Here is a 21,813-nt window from a genome sequence, read left to right as displayed (position 1 = left end):
TTATTCGTTCACGGGATGTGGGTGTCGCTGGCTAGGCCAGCATTTATTGCCCATCCCCAATTGCCCCTTGAGAAGGTGGTGGTGAGCTGCCACCTGTCAGCTGTGGCTCAGTTCATAGCACCCTTGCCTTTGAACCAGAGGGTTGTGGGTTCATGTCCCACTCCTGGAAAACCAAGAACTGTGATTGTACTCAAAAGAGTTGCAATCTGTGACACTTGATAACTCGAAAGAGTTTGAACCACTACAGTCCAGGTGGTGTAGGTACACCCACAGTGCTGTTAGGGAGTTCCAGGATTTTGACCCAGCGACAGTGAAGGAACGGCGATATATTTCCAAGTCAGGATGGTGAGTGGCTTGGAGGGGAACTTCCAGGCGGTGGTGTTCCCACGTGTCTGCTGCCTTTTGTCCTTCTAGGTGGTAGCGGTCGTGGGTTTGGAAGTTGCTGTATGAGCTTTGGTGAGTTGCTGCAGTGCATCTTGTAGATGATACACACTGCTGCTACTGTGTGGAGGGAGTAAGTGTTTAAGGTGGTGGATGGGTGCCAATCAAAAGGGCTTTGTTCTTGGTGTAAAAATTGGATTTCGCACCAGTAAATATGGCCTACCTGGAGAAATAAGAGGGACTTTCAATTAGAAAAACCACAATGTAATGGAAGTATGTAAAATAGTTAATGAGCATTATTTTAAAAAATCCATGTGGTCCTACAACATATATGGTAACAGTGGAAACTAATATGATGCTTTCATTTAGTCAGTTCGAGTTGTTAGCATAACACATGCATGTGTAATAGTAAACTCAATGATATTAAATGTGATTATAATTTGGGATCACTAGCAATTTTTGTTATTAAGCTGCAGTGAAAGTGTAACCATACACCCAGCATTTCGACTCAAAGTCATGCATCAGAATGTCTTGATTTTACCTGAAACTTCTTGTTGCCTTTAATTGCAACATAAACTTACCGCTGTGTTATCCCTCTTCCAATGATCTGTGTTTATTTACCCTTGCCAGCTCAGTTTTTATAACAATGAAGCACGTGTTTCTTTTGCTGTTGCAATTTGAACACCATCCCTGAACAAAATAAAAACAGACTCCAGTTTCTTTCAGCTACAAACATAGGAATAGGAGGCCATTCAGCCCATCGAGCCTGTTCAGCCATTGAGATCATAACTGATCTATGACCTAACTTCATACACCGCCTTTTCCCTATATTCCTTAATAAGCTTTGTTTGATTTAAAAAAAAACTATCTCGGATTTAAAATTAACAATCGATCGAGCATCAATTGTCATTGGCTGTACTGAATTCCAAACTTCTACCACCCCACCCTTTGAGAGTACAGGTGTTTCCAAATGTCACTCCTGGCTCTTTTGACTGTTCCCCTGAAATAGATACTTTCTGCAGGGTGAGTATAGATCTTAACTGTGATAATTTTCCCCTCTGAATGGGACCAATTTTAACGTGTTGGTGGGTTTTGAAGAAGTTAAAGTCTCACCCAATATGTCACCACTGCTTGGCTAATGGATTGGAATCTGAAACGGTGGGGAGGGGGGGTTAAGACGTGAATTTAGACCCCGCAGAGTCCAATATTCCATCATCACAGCTATCCAGTCATCTCCGTCCATCTGCGAAATCTGATTCAGAAACAGATCTTATAACCTGAACTCTACTCTGTTAGTTGCAAAGTTTTGTAAAATAATTACAAAAATTCAGACTGGGGACAACACTTTTTTTTTTATTCTTTTGAATATGTAATCTTGTGATAGGAGGAAACAAGTTACTGCAACTTCAATTATGTTAGTATACTGACATAAATAAGTCAATATTGCACACCTCTAGCTGACGGAAGGCTGGCTAGAGCAGTTTGCATTACAATACAAATGTAGCCTCTTACAATATCAAGCTTCTAATAATGTGCTTGTTAAAATATCTTTTCCTGCCATTTTATACATCAAAAGACCTAAAGATGTTACTGGACTCAAACATAATTTTCGTCAATCAGTGTCTCAGCCCTCTTTGGCTAGGAGTTCAGATTTTATTTTTTGCAAAAAGTAGTGAGTGTAAAAGATGTCAAATGAAGAGAGTCTGGTAGTGGTTACTAAATCTAAAACCAATGGGGACTCTAAGGGCACACCCTGATCTGCAAAGTTTAACTCTCACCAATTATAAATGTAATAAAATTCCTAAATTGTACAAATCTGTTCAAAAACAGAAAAAATATTTACAAAGACCCTTTTGATTACAGTAGTAAAACTTTGGCACTATGGATATAACCAAATCTCTTGCTCTCTGAAAGATGCTCGAATGAGAAGTCAGTTCTTCATTCTGTCTCCGTGTTTGCGTTCTCACAATATAGAGCCAGAGCCGAAGTTCTCGATTACTCTCCTTGTGTCGCAGAGAATAGAAATGGTAGCTTTCTTTAGACAGATGTTGCTATTTGTGTCAGTACTTTTCTCATTTGGCTTCCTATGAAGGTGAAATGAAAAATGTTATGTGCTTAAAAGAAAGACAAATCCCCACAACAAATTTTGCCAAGCTATTTTCAAATCACTTGTGGCACAGTTTTTCACTCCCGCCTCCCAATTTTCCCCACACACAGTTTCCTGACCTTATCTTGGGTTTGGGGGCAAGCAGGGAAGAGGTGAGCAAACAAAGGAAAAATATCTGTGAACCATTTGGCCTTGTAAACGCTACTAAAGCCTCTATGCCAATGGAATAAAGTGATGGCAGTAAGTTATTAAAGGGAGCACCATTGCCAGAAGGACACTAGTGGTTACCATCTTAGGCAACCAGGCATGGATGATATTTACATTGCCAGATCAAACAAAATATCAGTGGAAGAGGAAACAAGTAATAAGTGGGGGAACTGTATTGTGGAGGCCAGTACAATCCATTTTCTCTTCAGTCTGTCACTTTTTTGACAACTTTCTTCCTCTTTCTTTAAAGATGTTTATTTCTACAGAGGGCGTGGCACCATAGGCAAAAGTGGCCTTTGATTGTCTCACACAAGTGGTCATTTCTGAACGTGCACACTGAGTGCCAGGAGAGTGTCGGGGACATCACAACAATGCACATTCCCGTCCTCGCCTAGCATCCTTACACCTACTTGCCAGGTAAAGTTACCCACAAGCATTCCTGAAGAGGAACCAGCCCCCACCAAACCCACAAACACACGAGTGCACAAGGGTCAGCTGCAGGTAAGGGGCAGCTGGGTAAGTGCATGAGGGAGAAGGGAATAGAGTGATATGTTGGTAGGGTGAGATGAAGTAGGGCAGGAGGAGGCTTGTGTGGGGCGTTAACAACAGCACAGGCTACCTGGGCTGAATGGTCTTGGTGCTGTAATTTCTATATAATTGCTGGTTGCCAGAATCACCATTCTTTTAAGGAGATATTTATTTGTTCAACAGGATTCCACCTTTCCACTACTAATGTGACCCAAATGTTTTAGAGAAAAAGGTAGTGTGTTTTTATTGTATGTTTTTGGAAATGCAACAATACATTATTAAAAAATAAAACATTTAAAATTGCCATTCATAGACTTGAAAGGAACAATGAAAGGGTCCAAAGGTCACCACTGGGCTGTCCTGAATCTGAAGAGAAACTTTAAGGATTTGATTGTTAAAGATCCTTCCTGCTTCTCCCCACCGTCCAAGAAACAAAGACTGCAACTCAACTTATACATTGGAGGAAAAGCTCAGGGAAGTTGCTGCTGCTGCTGTTTTCTGCTCTGGTTGTCCTTTTGTTATAATTGCATTTGTGAAGTCATACCCAGGAGGAAATATTTGAAAGGCAAGGAGTTCTTGTGAAGGAGGGGAGAGAGTACCTAAACTAAAAGACTTGCATTTCTATGGCGCCTTTCATGACCACAGGATGTCCCAAAGCACGAGACAGCCAATGATGTACTTTCTGAAGTGAAGCTACTGTTGCAACGTAGGAAACGTGGCAGCCAATTTACACACAGAAAACTCACATAAACAGCAACGGGATGATGACCAGATAATGTTTCTGCGATGCTGGTTATAAGGATAAATATTAGCCAGGATTCTGGGCATAGCCCCCCAGCCCACTCTCTTCTTCTAACGAGTGCTAACTGAGAGGGCAGACCGGGCCTGGGATCAACATCTCATCCGAAAGACACTCTCAGTGCTGCACTGCAGTGTTGACCTGAACTTCTGTACATAAGTCTCTGGAGCGGGTCTTGAACTGACAGCCTTGTGACTCAAGAGGCAAGAGTGCTGACCACTGAGCCATGGCTCACACTTGGCTCCTACCGTACGAGTGTCATTCTCAAACTATTCAAATCGAATGCTAACACCATGAACATTTTTGCAGAACTTACACAAGTGCACGCAAATAAAATGTCACATCGAAAGCTAGAACGCGAAAAATGTATTTATGCAGGACAATGCAAAGAGCTTAAACGTTTTTTTTTAAAAAGTGTAACAATACTGCGGTGGAGTCTCTAAGATGTCATGCAGAACAGAAGGTCATGGTTACTACAAAAAAGGGCACAAGGCTCATCAAACTGAAGTAATATTGACCCAGTTAGTGCAGAATTACAGCAAACTCAGATTACGGGGAACAATCAGCTCTGGAGCAAACTCTGTGCGGGATGCAGTTGGGATAGTGGTGTACAGAGGTCTGCTCCTGCTGGCCAATTCCACGTTCGTGACAGAAGCAAACTCTTCACTCAAAGAAAATACTTGACATTGGAAGACGTCACCATGATTCTGGGACAACAATTTAATTGTTACTCTTAAAGGGAGAAATGTTACAGAATCCAGAGCCAGGTCTCCAATAGGACAACTCATTCAACATGAGCATTTAATTGTGTCTTTTTCAAATGTGGCTTGATGGCATTTTTTTCCCTCCCCTAATAATGCTGCTGTGAAGCACTTTGGGACATATATTAAAAGGTGCTGCATAAATGCAAGTTGTTCTTGTTCTGAGGAGTGCCAAAAATATCGCCGTTCTTTTCACTGTCGCTGGATCAAAATCCTGGAATTCCCTTCCTAACAACATTGTGGGGGTGCCTACACCACAGGGACTGCAGCGGTTCAAGGTGGCCACTCACCACCACCTTCTCAAGGCCAGTTGGGATGGGCAACAAGCGTTGACCTAGCCAGTGATGCCCACAGCCCAAGAGAGAATAAACATTGATGACACAATTGATGAATACAGGATTACACTTCTTTAAAAAAAAAAATTGATTTTAGTTTTGTGTTCGGGGTGACATGCACTGGATTCAGCATCAATACGCGAGTGCCAAAATGCATCTCCTTGAGGCATATTTCGGCCTGCAAGCCAAGGAGTTTTTTTTATCCTTCCGTCTTCCACGGATTCAAATCTAACCCATGATGCCATTTTTAAACCATTAACCAAACAAAACGTTTGCCATTTTGCTCAGTAACTCATGTTACGGAATATTCTGATTTTAAACAGAGAGCGAGGACTTATACAAGCTAAGAAAGTTGTATTCGGCTTACCCTTCACTGGGAGGAGGACCAGTAATCAGAGGGACGCAAATTTAATGCGATTGGCACAAGAAGCAGGGGGCGACATGGGGAAACTTTTTTTTTGGTACCTTTAAGCACACTGAGTTATGATGATCTGGAATGCGCTGCCTGTAAGGGCAGTGGGAGCAGACTCAATAGGAAATTTCAAAGGGGAATTGGATAAATACTTGACGATGGAAATTTTACATGGTTATGAAGGAAAAGGGCAGCGGGAGTGGGGGCAAATTGCATAGCTCTACCAGAGAGCTAGCCCAGTCACAATGGGCAGAACGGCCTCCCTCTGTGCTGTATGATACTGTGATACTGCTGATAATATATGCCAGCACAGCTCTTAAGAGTTCAAAAGATCAGCCAAGATGCACAAGACATTTATTTCAATAGTTCTTTATGAAGATTTACTATCTACAAGGCTGAGGCATCAAACCCTACAGTCACTGGCAAAAGGTTCCATTTTCAGTTTTAACCAATCCACTGGCTTCACTCTGCTGAATCAAGGGGAAATGCCAAAAAAAACTGAACTGGACTCTCCAATGTCACCACAATACGCCATCTTGTAAAAACAAATGGTACGTTAGCCTTTATTACAAAGGGGTTGGAGTACAAGAGTGAAAAAGTCTTCCTACATTTACATAGGGCTTTGGTGAAAACACGCCTGGGGTACTGAGTCTGTCCAAGCTCTGTTCCCTACCTTATAGTCAAGGTATACTTGCCTCAGAGCGGGTGCAATAAAGGTTCACTAGTCTTGAGTCCCGGGATGAGGGGGATTGTCCTACAAGGAGAGTAGAATGGACCCGTATTCCTGAAGAGTTCAGCAGAATGAGAAGTGATCTCAGTAAAACATAAAACTCTTAAGGGGATTGACAGGGTAGGGGCCGGGGGAATGGTTCCCTTGGAAAGGAAGTCTAGAAGTAGGGCTCACAATCAACATACCCTCTAAATTCTTTTGATGCACGTGTGGGTGATTTCAGTGCGCGGGGCCTTTAAACATTAACTTTACCGGGCCGACTTGTGCAGGGCGACCATGCGAACATCCGGGTTGCTGCACGATCGTGCGGCTTAGAGCGAACATTTGTCGGTCTCAGGATAAGGGGCTGGCCATTTAGGATCGTGTTAAGGAGAAATTTCTTCACCCAGGGGTTCGAGAGCCTCTCTACCCCAGAGAGATGTAGGTGCTCGGTCGCTGAGTATATTCCAGGCAAATATCAATTAATTTTCTAGACACTAAAGGGACTCAAGGGATAGGGGAACAGTGCTGGGAAGTGGGGTGGAGGTCGCAGAACAGCAAATGATTTTACCGAATGGCAGAGCAGGCTTGAAGGGCTAACTGGGTCCACTCCTTATCCTACCTCTTTAGGTTCTTATTCAGGCCAGCTATATTGCACGTATAGTCTCAACACACAGTTCTATCCAAGAATCAACTGCACTTGGACGGGAAATTAAATAATCAAGTCCTTTACCTTTGCTATATTGTGGGATTTTCAGCAGATAAGCTTTCAGAATCCAGTTCATTAAACTCAGTTGAGCCACATTGTGGTGTGTGTGCCCAGCTGCCTGTGAATTCAGAGACAACACTTTCGTCTCTCTCACTGATGTCCTCTACCTCACCCCACTCCTCATCCTCATCACTATATTGGCCGTCTCTGCTATTGCTCTCTGACGTGTCCATGGCATCTTCCGTTTGTTTTTCTGCGAACCAGTCCCTGACCTGCTCGTAGCTCATATTGGACTTTGAAACCAACTCGTCGAGGTCTTCCTCCCTTAGCTGTCGGTGCCGCAAGTAATACTGGAATAGGACGGTTTTACCAGCCCGGCTGTGTGTGGAATGCCCGATTCCACCCCAAACACCAGCTGCCTTATGTCCTCTGCTACTGCCTCTTCGTTCATTGCCATTGAGGTTATTCTGGCCATTATGACTTTCTGTATTTGCTCTTTGGTACTGGTCAAGCCATTTCAAGTTGCCATTTTTAATTGCATATCTGTTGTCGCCAAACCAACGGACGATGTCATTTCTTGGCAGCCCACTCTGCACTGCTAAGCTGTCATATTGCTCTACTGTTGGCCACTGGGTGCGTACAAATGCACTCTTTAGGATGTGCAGCTGTTCCTGACTTTTCTTATGAGTCTTGTCAATTGGACTGGTCGTTTTAATATGCTGTATTCCGGTGTTTGGTGGAGGGGTCCCAGGCTTGCCTGGATAATGTGGACCCGAAAGGGAAGTTTTCGTGTGGCTATCGTCAGCTACTTCTTGTCCTTCTGATTTTACAGTCTCTGGTTTCACATCCTGGCTGAGGGGCGGTTTGCTGGTTTCTAGAATCCCTCCTTCCAGCGAGTCTCTCAGTTTCCGCCGTTCGGAGAACCAGGCATCGATCTCCCTCCTGGTTAGTTTGGACTCTGATCTTAATCTTTCTTTCTCCTCATCTGTTGGGAAGGAGCTATACTGAAAGCTCTCCTCGAGCACCTTCAGCTGATCGGTACTTTTCTCTTTGAATTTCTGCGGTGCAAAATCAGAGAAATTGTTCCATCCGGATTTCCGATTTGGATGACCCCCGGAAGGAGGGTCCTGGGGGATGGTGACCACGATTTCATTGGCGGCGTGACTGGAGTGGCCCTTTTGCGTCCGGTACCGATTATCACTGAACCACTTCTTGATCTCGGCCCTGGAGAGTTTGGTCACCTGCATGAGCCGGAAAACCTCTTCATCGTCGGGGAACTGGCTGACGGCGAAGCTGGCTTTCAATTCCGCCATTTGCTCCTTGGTCTTCTTACGGCTCGTGTTCACGTCCCCGGCCCCCGGAGAAAACACGACCGAGTTCCCCTGCGACGCAAGCTGGCAAACCTGGACAACATTCGCACGTTTCGGCTCTCCGGTTACCTGGGAGGGCGGCAAACTCCGCTTCTGAGACTGGGCTTGGCTCACGCTGGCAGCTACCGTCAAGGTGATGGGGGCACAGGACACGGTTGACCCGTTGGCGACCTGCGTCCACACGATACCTGTCTGGCCGACCAACTGGCAAGGCACCCCCGTCTGGATAACCTGCTGCGCCGTGCCTTTGGCGGACGATGGCATCTGCGCCGGTACAACAGTGATTGTTGGGGTCTGAATGGTGCCGTTAAACATCATTTTCCTGGCCTCTTCCACCTCCTCAGGAGCCCAGCTGATGCCGTGTTTAAGACGCTGGGTCGAGAACCACATTTTAATTTGTTCTTCCGGATGCTTCGAGACGGCCGTCAACCAAGATAGTTCTGCCTGTGTAGGGTAGGGGAATTTATTAAAGGAACCTATGAGGCTTTTGTTAACATCCATAGCAGCGTTATATTTAGAGCCATGCATGGGAATCATGACCTTGGGTATTAAGTTGATGTTTGGCGGCGGCTGTATCGATGGCATCACATGAGGCACGCCATCCTTAATCACAGTTTCTGGAATAAGTAATCCACCATTGGCATTTTGGATAATGTCAGTGTTATTCCCTTCAGTCTTGCTTTCTTGCTTAGTACTATATTCCTCTTTCATGCGTGGCAACACATTGATTCTTTTACTGTCTGCTTTGCTTTTGATCATTTTCATGATTGGAGTTTTACTTATTGAGATTCCAGCCGGTGGAAATTCCTCTCTATCTGCAAACCCAGTGTTAGTGGGATCTTCAATTGTCTGTTCAAGGATAGTCTGATTATTGCGCTTTATCAACTTCAACTTGAAGTTGTTTTCACCTTGGTGATGCCTGCCATTATGATCGGTAAAGGTGTCGTACCTTTTTGTTGTAAAGTTACAAACTGCACAGACATAAAATGGATTGAGGATAACATTTGGATGTATAGTATCAACATGTTCTGTAAACTCATTCAAGTCCTGTGATTCAAAGGTGCAGTATTTACATTCATAGCCTCCCTCTAGTTTCTTGGTCTGTTGATTGTCTAAGGCAGTTTTCTCTAAAACCTGATCCCCGTCACTTATTCCATTATCCGCCGGCCAGCTTTCATCCGACAACTGGCGGGGAGACCTGTCGCCTGGGTTTCCGTCCATCTCCATATCTGGGTCCTGCTCCAAGACATCTGTGGCACGAACCATACAAGGAGTTGTTGACTTACGTTTACTAGCCATGAGTGGTCTGATTATAGGAGCAGCTGTTGGCTAAGGGCCTTCTTGAAACCTCAGTGGACCAGTGCCCTCTTTAGTGAAGTGTACCCAAAACTACTCCAGGTTGCAGTAACTCAGAGCTCACTGATTACCATCAGCTCCAGCTAGCGGCTTTGTTGGCCCACATCACAGGAGAATTTTACCTGCAATACAGAACAGTTGATTGAGCTTTTTGTTTTTTAAAAAAAAAGTTAAATACATGTACAGCAGTGAAAAATGGATTAGAAATAGGTCTAGTCACAGCGGTCCAAGGCTGTGAAGGGTTTAGATAGCGACTTGTTTATTAGGGCCATCTGAATTTACTTAAACTGCCCTAACCTTGATTTCAAAAGAACAATCTATACCCACCGTCCGATATTCAAATTTATCAGCTGTTATATTTGTTATCTTATGAGGAAAATCTGCTCATTTTATGTCAAATTATGAATACTATTGCGTGCCTTGGATTCATGCCCAAGATCCTGATTGAAACGGCCTACATAAATTTTACGTAACAGGTTTTCTAAGTTAGGAAGGGGTTCGATAGGGCGGACGCAGAGAAAATGCCGCGACTTGTAAGCGGAGGCCCAAAGCAGGGCTCATAAATACGAGATAATAAATCCAATCAGCAACTCGAGAGAAACGGCTTTACCCAGAGAGAGTGGTGAGAATGTGGAATTCGCTACCACGGGGACTGGTTGAGGTGAATAGTATAGATGTATTTATCGGGAACTCGGATAAACACATGAGGGAGAAAGGATTAGAATGGTATATTAATAAGGCTAAATAAAAGCCAGACATGGCAGTGAAGTAACTAGCAATCTGAGCTGAATTTGAATTCACTTGCAATGTTGCAAATACACTTGCACCAGCTGCTTTGCTGTATTTTAAAACTTTAGGAGTCAATTCAGGCCTGGGTAACACAAATGTGGGTGGTTGTAACAGGCTTGTCCCAGTATCACTATATCATTGTCACCATGCTTTCAGCTATTTTAGTACTCAACTCTGCAATTCCCTGCCTAAACCTTTCTGCCACTTTCCCTCCTTAAAGACTTTCCTTAAAACCTACCACTTTGACCGAGCTTTTGGTCACCTGCCCTAATATCTCCGTATGTGGCTTGGGGTCAAAATTTGTCTGGTAACGCTGCTGTGAAACGCAAAGGGGTGTTTTATGCAGCAATGAATCAATGCTCGCGGATGGAAAAGGGAGGTTGGGAAATTACTAAGACAAATAAATTAAAATAAAATTATTGGTACAATTCTTGGTGTGCATTATAGGTCAGTGGAGATGAATTGGAGTTGGAGGATATGCAGCTCAGGGGGATATGCAATAATAGTAAGACAACATAATTAGGTGACTTTATCCATTCCAAGGTAGACCAGAGTACGAACAATATCCTGCAGGTGGTACAGGATGTACCCAATGAACAGCGCCTATCTAGTCACAGTCTCCTGCATTATCATTGCGGACACAGCCCTGGACTGGGACACTGGAATCCTCAACATTCACTCCGGGCCCCATGTAGTCTCATGACTTCAGGTCAAACACGGGCAAGAAAACTTCCTGCTGATTACCACCTACCGTCCTCCTACAGCTGATAAATCAGTGCTCCTCCATGTAGAACACCTCTTAAAAGTAACAATGGCTCAGAATGTATTCTGGGCGGAGAACTTACACATCCATCTCCAAGAACGGCTCAGTAGCTACATCACTAGCTGAGCTGCCCCAAGTCCTCAAGAACAATGCTGCCGGACCCAAGCTTTCAGAGGACATCGCCCACAATAGAATAACCTACTTCACCTGTTCCTCAATCATCTGCCTATTGCAGATGCGTCTGCCCATTGCTGATGTGCCAGGAGTGACCATCATACATTCTTTGTAAAGACAGAATCTTGTCTTTCATACCCTCCATCATGTCATGTGGCACATGGTGCTAAGTGAGATAGATCAAGAAAAAATTGAGTGATCAACATTGGGCATCTGGGAGGCATTGTGAGCCACCAGCAGCAGAACTGCATCAATACATTCTATAACAACAAGGCCTGGCACATCCATTAGAGAAACAACATTAGAGCTACATAGAGCGTGTAGAGTAGATTCACTTCCATGCTGCCAGGGAAAGGGAAACTTGGATCATGAAGAGAGGCTTAGGGTGTGGGGATATTTTCACTCGCGTAGAGAAAGTGAAGGTGAGAGTTAATAGAGGCTACAGCCATTGTCAACACTTAACCCTCAATGAACATGACTGAAAAAAAATTCTGGTCATGTGTCTCACTGCTGTTTGAGACCTTGCAATGCACAAACTGGCTGCCTACATTACTACAGCAACTACATTTCAAAAGCTATTTAAATAGGCTGTAAAGCACTGCGGGATGCCCCAAGGGTGTTATATAAATGCAAGTTCATTCCTTTTTAAAAAAATCTTAGGTCTTAGTTTTGTTGTAGCGAATAAGAAAAAAAAGCATTTCCTCCGGTTAGGAAGTCAGTGACTAGGAGTCATTACTAGTGAGTGTGAGAAGAGATATTAGGAGAACTTTCAATATGCAGGGGGCTGGTGGAGCAAGGAATGCTTTGCCACAGAGTGTGGCCGAGGCAGAGATCATTCTACCCTTTAAAGGAAAATTGGATAAATATTTGAGGCTGAGGAAGACACAGGGCTATGGGGAGACAGCAACATGTTAAGGATTAACTTTGGGCTGCCATAGTGAGGAGCTGGTGGGCAAAGTGGGTTGAATGGCCTCCCTTCTCTGCTGTAAGCCTGGTTGTTTCTGTGTGACTGAGTTAAGCATCTGCCAGTCACGTTTAGCAACCAGGCTTTAGGTCCAGCCCAAACCGAATGGTGGGTAGAACCTATGAAATAGCTTCTTACTGGATAACAGATCATCACAACATCAGACCATGCAGCTCCAATAGTTTATGGTTCACCTACAAAACAATGGCGCCACTAGTTAATATGTGGAACCAGGAGGCTGTAGTCAGCAGCGAATGGACGGTGCTCACTGTTTTTTTACATTTACAGTTGCCCACAAATGTTGCTGAGTTTTGCACTGCAATTTGCTGCAACTCAGGGGTCAAAATAGTGCAGTGTCCGATAAAAGGGGAAGTGGGACCTGCTTGAATGGGCCAACAACAATCTATTTCCTTACTCAGTAAGATTGAACAATCCACACAGAGCCACATTGTCTAAACCAGGAAATATAGGTTCGAATATTTACTTCAGTGTCAATTTATGTACAGGAAGCAAAATAGAGAGGGCAAAGAAAGATGGGATTGAGAGCGAGAGAGAAAAAAAAGACAAGCAAAAACATAATTTTTTAAAAAAACTCTTTAAACAAAATTAAAATCCGAAGGAATAAGACCACGGTCTTTAAAAAGTTAAAATTTCAGCGCCAGAGTGGTTGATCAGCAGTAACGCAAACTTATCAATCCATCAAAAATACACTTACACTTGAACGGACAAGCCCCAACTTTTTCTGCTGTGTTTATTGGGTAAGTACAGCAACTTTGAATGTCGGGTCCCTCAGAGAGATACTGCATCAGTGAAGCTTCTGAAGGAGCAGGACAACTCAAGGCAGTGACTTCCAATGTCTAAGCTTAATTGCGCATGTCTCAACGTCAGGAGTTGATGGTCAATTTACTTTGTGATAATGGCAGGCACTGGCAGCCTCGCTTGTTATTCCTTCCGCAAAATCTGGGCTTATATCTTTGCATAGATCCCTAAAGAGTATGTGCAGATTCTACAATATTAGATTATATTCTAGTGGCAACAAATTTATTCTAATTATAGTATGATTCACTCAGAAAATCAGTTCAGTACCTGTCAAAAAGACAAAGCTACATTTATCCACAATATCTTAATGTGCTTTGTTTTGGAAAAAAAAATCTTCCACTTGCCAAGACTGAAATCTCGAAACATCAATAAGAATCCGTCAAACAAACTGTGGAAACACAGCCATGATCTGGTTTAACCGGCACTAATTAGTACCCTGAACTTTAAAAGATTAAGAGATAAAACAAAGACTCAAAAAGGCCAAGTTTAATTGTAAATTGGCTTTAAGTGCCCTGCTTCGTGCTCAATTATTTTGGAAGGGCAGAAAACCAATTATTAAACATTAGTAGTCATTAGACCTTTTACCTTGGAACGAGTAGGAAATAATTTTTTATTCTGCAAGTAGCCAGTTCATCTTTAATTTTCGAGTAGCAACTGGAAAACAAAAGCACTGAGAAATGTTCCTTATTTTAATAATATTGCGGATTAGAGGCAGATCCAACTGATTATTTTGTTACTGCTAACTTTGACTTTTAAACATACTTGTTTGCTGTTAGTTTAAGTAGTTTTTCCCTTTAAAAAAAAATGGGGTGGTGGTGGGTGGGAGAATATACTTGTTATGGGTCTTGAGTTTGCAGTCAATCAGCTGGAAAATAGCATTGCCCTGAAGCCAGCAGTCAAGTCCTATACCAGATGCAGACAGCTTGAGCCAAATTGTAAAGAATCACCACTCACACATATGGAGGGGACTGCCACTTTACATTTTCATTTTCACTGAGCACGTCACAGAAAATAACCTTAACCTCGCGAAGCACAGCTCGAGCAAAGTAAGACAAAGGTTTTCCAAACTGCCTGGGTACATCAGAACTGCACAGATAAATAAGAGTGTTCAGCAGAAATGTACTAGGGGAGTCACTGTCATAAAGAAATAAGCTCTCACTAAGCGGGGAAGAGTTTACAAGTTATGAATAGGGAATTGCTTACTCTGGGGACCAGTAATGACAAAATAAGTCACTGGCTGACAGGTATAAATGTTAAAGTAGCCAAGCCACAGGTAGTTTATTTTCATGTGGAGCACTGGTTGATGGCAAGTGAGTTGTAACAGTCACACTATGAGAGTTGCTTAGCATAACCTGCCAGTCTGAATAAGTGCCCTTCTTTATGCTTTTATTGAAGAGTGTCAAAGAAATAAGAGTGTCATTTCAGTCTGTCAGAAGGTAAAATAACCTGATTCAGGATGATGTTCAAGTAGCTATATTATAGAAGGTGGTGAATCCAGAACACATTCTCAGGTCAAGAATATAAAAGGAAGAACTTGCATTTACATAGCGCCTTTCGTAACCTCGGGATGTCAAAAAACAACGAAGAGCCGTGAACTTTTTACTACTTTAACGACACCATAAAAACGCAACTTGTTTGTTTACAGCCGATTAGATCTTTCAAGTGCAGTCATAGTTGTAATGCACGAAACAGGGAAACCAATTTGCGCACAGCATGCTCCCAGAAGCAGCAACGTGAAAGTGACCAGATAATCTGTTTAACAATGTCAGTTGATGGATAAACATCAGCCAACACATCAGGAAGAACTTCTTCAAACTATGCCGTGGGATCCTTTACATCCAGCTAAGGGCAGATAGAACCTTGGTTTAACATCTTGTCTCAAAGATGGCAGCACTCCCCCAGTACTGCACTGGGAGGGTCAGTCTGGATTCTCTCTCTCTGGATTGGGACTCAAACCCAGGGGCTACTGACTCAGAGGCTGATCATGCGATGAGAGATCTGAGACCCTTGGGTTCAAGGAGGTGAAAGACAAATTTTGGGCATGTCACATCAGCAGCTTCTTCATACCTCTTCAAGGTAGGACAGTTTATGCAAAAGCCTGCAAAACATTTAACTGGGAGTTGGGGGCGGGGGGGGGGGGGTGTGGAAAACTAAAGATCTTTTCTACATTGATAATCTTTAGTGGACTGCATGGCCTGTCTCCTCTCCATCTATCTGATGATCTTGATCTTGTGTGGTAATGGATACAGTGGGTTGGGACTTATTATGAAGGTGGATTGTGGCTGCTGGGAGTCAGGGTTGCTTACCTCCCCCCCTGTATCATGCATTAATTCATTTAGATTTGGCACCATCCACACTTTTAAACGACCAGGAGTTGAAACCCACCAAACCATTTTTCTTCCAACACTCGTATCGAGATGTTACCAAGAGTAAAACCACCACCCACTGTGCTTGATGACCTGTATTGATACCTGGTCCACAAATGCCTCAATTTTAAACACTCAACCTTGGTTTTAAATCCCTCCATGGCCTCCTTGCCTCCGCCTAGCTCTGTATTCTCCTCCAACCCTACAATCCCCTGAGATCTCTTTGCCTCTCCAAATAGAGAACAGGGACAGTGCGAATCTCGAATTACAATGAGCTATAAGCATAATATAAAACATGGGATTGGACAATCTGGAGCTGGAAAGCAAAGGCCCACCATGCACGATTAAGTTCAAGAAAAGGGGTACACAGGGTAGAGCATTAAGTGTAGTACAATACTGAGCTGAGCAAGTTGCATCTAAGCTAATCAGAGTGGGCTAAGTCACAATCAGGCTTTAATCAGCCACATTTCTGCTTTTTTTTTTTAAAAGGGCACACCCCTGATTTTAAGTGCTCCACCATTGGCGGTTTTGCCTTCAACTGCCTGACCCTCAAGCTCTGGAATTTCCTCCTTAAACCACTCCACGTCACTTTCCCCCTTCGAGAGACTCCTTAAAATCCATTTCTTTGACCAAGCTGCTGGTCACTTCGCCCCCCCAAGGTGATCTGGTGTCAAATTTTGCTTGATAACTCTCCCGGGGAAGTTTTATTGTGCTAAAAGGTGCTATATAAATGCAAGCTATTGTTGTAAACAGCTGAACTCAGCTTTCTAGCGAGAAACAAACCAGTATCAGTTTGCACTTTTTTTTTTTGTTCAGTTCAGCCGAAGTTGACTTCACCAGATAGAACTCAGACCAGATGTGAACAATGGAAATCTTTGTGCCAAAGACAACAATACAAGGCATTAGTTGGACTCTGCTCTAACATCATCATCAGCTTTAGATTTCTTCATGAAACTGAAATTGTGCCCTTTTTTTTTTAAAAAAAAAAGCAGAAATGTGGCTGATTGAAACTAGTTGTTGCTTAGCCCGCTAAGATTAGCTTAGATGCAACTGGCTCAATTCAGCACCACATTTAAACGCTGTACCCCTGTGTGTACCCCTTTTCTTGAACTTAATCATGCATGGTGAGTCTTTGCTTTCCAGCTCCAGATTTTCCAATTCCATATTGTAAATTAGGCTTATGGCTCTTTGTAATTCGAGATTTGTACTGTCCCTGTTCTCTATTTAGGTTCCCAACATGTATTCCCAACAAAGAATCCATTCTGATGATCAGCATAGTTCCTAGATTTACCCCCCCGGTCTTAAAGTCCTCCAAATTGTTGAAAGTGGCAGAGACACTAGGAGACCTTGTTTAAAATCCCAAAACAAATTTATTAGAACAGTAAGTAAACAATCGAATGACATTGGTACTACATCCCTACAGTACTTATATTGAACTCCTTATGCAAGGAAACAAATGGCTCACTATAACTGTATTACGATGACTTTGTAAATAGCTTTATACAGACAAATATAGTTGTTATTTTAATAGTCTCACCACCTTGTGGGAGCGTCTGATTAACTAATTCCTGTCAGGAGGTTCTCTTCAGAGACTTCAGTTCAAACTCGAAAGATTGTTCAACACCTCGAGGCTAATAAGCATCCCCAAAACAGTTACTGTGGGCTTTTGGGAATTAAAATTGCCACCTCTTAAATTCAAAGCCAGTTGCCAATTAGGCACATATCTGAACCAATCATGTAGCCTGTTTTTGTCTGGATCATGTGGCTATGTTCAACCCTCAAGGAAATCCTCTCCACTGGCAGGATAAGGCAACTAAATTTCTTCTTTCAAATCCAGCCAGTTGCGCTCTGGGTTATTTTGATAATAAAGTCCTTCGTTTTACACGGATGGTTTATCAGCCTGACTCTTAACAACCACCACACCAGCACCCCACCACCCCCAACCCAAAACCGACTGATCAGGAGAACCAGCCCAGGTGTGATGGGGGAAAAGGGAGCAGCCAATCCACTTCAACTGGGGGCTTTTGCTTACCCTGCCCAATGTCAACTCAGTGTCCAAAGGCCAGCCTTCCACTGAGACCAGTGATAATCAGGAAATCAGCGACATTCATCTCGATTTAGGTGGGGTTGAGTATTCTGTGAAAGCAGCTGTTTATCACAACTCGGGTGACGTCGTTGAATTAAAAAGCCGCCAGCAGGATATAAACTAATTTTTAAAAAAATGCTTCAGTTTTCTCATAGTTCCCCTCCTACAGGTACCATGCCCCGAGAGGGTGTTGGCAACCATGGACTTACATTGGACTGGTTCATGATTACGCTTGACAAAGTACTGCAGTGGTTTGCCATTGCCTTCTACAGTATGGCTGACCTGGAAACTATCCTGCTCTTATTGCCCACCATCAGGTGTATTGGAAGGATTTACTGGCCAACGACCAACCTGTTTGGCCATGTTATGAACGCCCCTTCCATGCCCATCAAGTCCTGAAGTGGGACTTGAACCCGGAGCTTCTGGCCCAGAGACAGGGACACTACCACTGCACCACAAGGCCTCCATTTTCTCATAGTGGGGTCATTACAAAACATGTGGTTATAAAAGTCCCACACTAAATACAGCGTACATGTACCTCACTCTCTGCCATTATATGTTCAATTACAACCAGTAATAATGCTTTAAACAAAAGGAAGTAATTCATTTTGAGAAGGGTCCTTTTGCCAATTGGATGCTGTAGGAAAAAAAAACATTGAAAAACGTCTTACCTATTCATAGTCTTAATCTGTTCTTCTCCCCAAGTCTGTGACGGAACCACTTTACTGTTATCAGCAAGAGATGACAGGACTCATAATTGCTAAGAGAAAGGATCCCAATTAATTTGAGGGAGAACTTACATAGAAGATGCAACTTTATATACATAAATCAAAATTAATTTCCAAATTGCATTTCTATTCTTGTATCACAGTATTTGAATGGGACAGTGTCATCTTACTGAGGATTACACCGTATTTTTGAAAGTTATGGAGAAAGATATAGATTCACATACTGGTGTTTTCCAAGATTTTCCTTTCCCCTCCCGGTTCCAGACTTACAGCTGCTGGTTAGAGGCAGACATTTTGTGGAGAACTTTGCTTGTTGTAAAGTACACTTCCTGTGATCTCATGAATGAGAACAATGGGACTGTAGCATTACTTCACACTGCTGCTGTCACTGGAGCAGAACGTTGAACAAGGGAAAGTTCTACTCAGAACACCTGCTGGCTCATTCTGAAAGGAAGCTCATCGATGGAAGTCCCTGCAATATTGCAGGTGGTGTTAGGGAGCTGAAAATTCCTAGACTTGCTGAGCCTATTGGCTAAGACCAATAGTACCGCACTGTATTGCAGTACGTCCAAGGCCTAGCGAGGTCTCATCATCATAGGACCATACACAGGACCACCATTCGGCCCATTGCACTTATGACAGCTCTTTGAAAGAGCTATCAAACTTACCCTCCTTCACAGTCCTGTACATTTTACATTTAAGTTTATATCCAATTCTCTTTTGAAGATTGCTATTGAATCTGCTTTTGAAAAGCAGCGTCATGGTAGTTGGTTAGTTAAAGAGGATTATTTAGGTTTTGTGGACTAGTACAAGGGATGTCACAGGTTCCGGTAACCTATAACATTGAAAGGGTTATGACCATCACTTTTATCAGTGAGGCTGCCGAATCAGCAATTAATGTTCCTTCAGTCAGCTGTTCTTGGTAGAGAACACGAGAATATTGGTTATGCTACTGGACTAGTAATCCAGAGGGTTAGACCAATGATCTGGAGAACACGAAGCTCGAATCCCATCACAGCAGCGGGGAAATTTAAATTCAGCTAATTAACTAAATCTGAAATAAAAAGCTAGTATCAGTAATGGTAATTTCAAAACTATCAGATTGTTGTAAAAACCCACCTGCTTCACACTAGCGAACACAAAGTTTATAAGGATGTTAGGTGCTGAGACTGTGTCTTTAAATTTAAAGGTAAAATGGAGGAATGCATTGGCTTGCTCCGAATTCTGCCCAACAATAAGTCTGCATGGCTTGGTTGTTAAAGGGGGCCCAGGTAATCTTACTGGGAAGAAGGTGCAAGATGTTCACACCTGTAGACAATGATAAGAGCAGTTGTGCTGACCTTGGGTAGGCTGTTAGTCTCCAAATCTCACAGGGAGGTGTTAGGAATGTCAGGTTTTATAAACAGTTATACTTTGAACTGCCTGTGTAATTCCAGGACAGAATGGAGTTTGGGGGAGGTTGGCAATTAGCATTTCCATCTGGATACAAGGCTCATTTGATTCACATTACCATGGAGAAGGACTTTGGGAAGAGTCCATAGCCAGCCATTGTAGTACTGGGTCACAGGGTTTCTAAAGATGTCCCTGAAACTCTCAGGCCCAAGCCAAGCTGCAGCTGAGAGACAGGAAGTGAGACAGAGGCAGCCGGTCCTGCACATGAAGCAGAAAAAATGCTGACTCGATTGGTCATCACACCGAGTGCAGGTGGAAGATCTCACTCAAACTGAAGAGATCGAGTTCTTGGGGATTTAAAGGAGGCTGCAAGATTTGCCTAGCTTGGGCTACAGGGTAGGAATCTCAAGTGTAACCCTCGCAGTGAGGTCTGTTCTGGGATTAAAAGTTACCAGCCTGGGAAAGGAGAAAGGAAGCAAGCCATTGGGAACTGAGAATAATTTTAGGCAGGTTCCTCGTGAACCAAGTGGCAACTTAAGGGACAGTGTAACATATAACCGGGAGATTTTTGGTCATGCTAAAAGTTAAATGGGGACTTTCTTTTCTATTGTTTAAGAGTATAAGTTGCCTACAAAATTATGTTTAGTTATTGTTGCTTGCTGTTTGTTACAGTACAAGTCTTAAAACTTGAAATCTTGTTACGTAATCCTTTTAGTCGGTCACTGGAAATTCAACAAATTTAAAAGTTATTGGTCCCTATGGAGATTGTAACATCACTAATGCCCTATAAGGGAAGAAAATTTGCCACCCTAATCTGGTCTGGCCTATACGTGACTCAAGACACATGAATGCTTGCTAAAATGGCCTAGCAAGCCATTTCAGTTAAGGGCAAGTAGGAATGGGTAATAAACATTGATCTTACCAGCAATGCAATGACCACCACTAGATCAGGTTTTCTGCTGAAATGTTTTCCGGAGCTGGAGCAGCAATATCTTTCTTCTTGCACTTTATATAGTCGTATATAAATAACACACACAGTGCACTCTCTAACGTCATCCTCATGAATGGACAACATTTGCTAAATAACCCTCAGTGTTCCAAAAAAACTACGCTGGCAACCAATTTAAGATCGTCAGTCAGGCTCAGTAGGGCACATTTGCGTGTACTGGAAGCTATATATATACTAATACACAGGGCCCAGTTCTTTGCAGACAGAAAGAGCATGTACACACATTGCGCCTGTTTCAGCTAAACAAAATAAGTGAGTCTTTCGCTGACCCATTCTTCAGGGAAACGCCTTGGGCAGAGTCAAGCGGCATGGTTTAAAATTTCAAACAGTGCTTCGTCGTTAACTGTCAGTCACCATTAACTGGTGCATTCTCCATGGCAATGCCCCTGCTAATCAGAGTCCACTTGCCAATCAGTCAGCACTCTCTTCTCATACAGTATAAAGTTGTTACTTCCCCTGATGTTGGTATACTTGCGATTGTCCTGATGAGAGCAAGACAAAAGGCTTTGACTAAATGCCTTCTTTCAGCAATACATAAGTTCGGCACTACCAAAAGGCAGTTCATTATTTCAGAGAAGGGAGCAGTTGGTAACGAATTGACTAGATAACAGTGTGCTGCTCGCATTTTCAACTGCAAGTTGTGTAAAATAAGTGGCTTCAGGCCAGATGCCCTAAAGTCTTGCCTCTTTATTCAAAATTACTCAAATTATACCTAAACACCATTGCTGAGTAATAAATTCCTGCTCTGTGGTGTCATTTATGTTGCTTAATTTTATTTAATTTAATGGATAGTTCAATTTTTTTTTTAAGTGCAAAAAAATAAAGACTTTAAATTATCAGGACTATATTGCACCAGCAATTCTGTTTTTTTTAAAGTATATAATCAAAAACTGAATCTCTCAAAACTCATTTTGTAGAATGATTTTTATAGGGTAGCATTTCACCCTAGTGATCGTGTCTCTAAAATAGGAAACATTCCATAAATATTTTAAGAATTATTCTAGGTCCAGGGTGGTACTATAAACAAAGCAGTAGAGATTTGATTCAGG

General features: G+C 42.8%; 1 protein-coding gene across 3 annotated transcripts in view; it reads right to left on the bottom strand.

The window, feature by feature from the left end:
• Positions 1–1,920: 1,920 nt before the first annotated feature.
• zhx2a (zinc fingers and homeoboxes 2a) overlaps positions 1,921–21,813 on the bottom strand; it is an 81,389-nt gene continuing 61,496 nt past the window's right edge. The window contains exons 2-5 of one of the 3 annotated variants that reach the window (XM_078539875.1): positions 21,119–21,246; positions 18,307–18,395; positions 6,973–9,796; positions 1,921–2,465 (exon numbers count right to left, since the gene is read on the bottom strand). In XM_078539875.1, the coding sequence (XP_078396001.1) occupies positions 6,978–9,617 (2,640 nt within the window). In that variant the 5' untranslated portion in view covers positions 9,618–9,796; positions 18,307–18,395; positions 21,119–21,246 and the 3' untranslated portion in view covers positions 1,921–2,465; positions 6,973–6,977. The remainder of the gene's footprint in view (positions 2,466–6,972; positions 9,797–18,306; positions 18,396–21,118; positions 21,247–21,813) is intronic. The other 2 variants (XM_078539874.1, XM_078539876.1) reach the window with 2 other exon arrangements.

Source organism: Cetorhinus maximus, chromosome 4 (genome assembly GCF_964194155.1).
Source record: "Cetorhinus maximus chromosome 4, sCetMax3.hap1.1, whole genome shotgun sequence".
Classification (NCBI taxonomy): Eukaryota; Metazoa; Chordata; class Chondrichthyes; order Lamniformes; family Cetorhinidae; genus Cetorhinus; species Cetorhinus maximus.
Note: the sequence above shows the minus strand (reverse complement) of the source record. Positions and strands in the feature narration are given on the sequence as shown.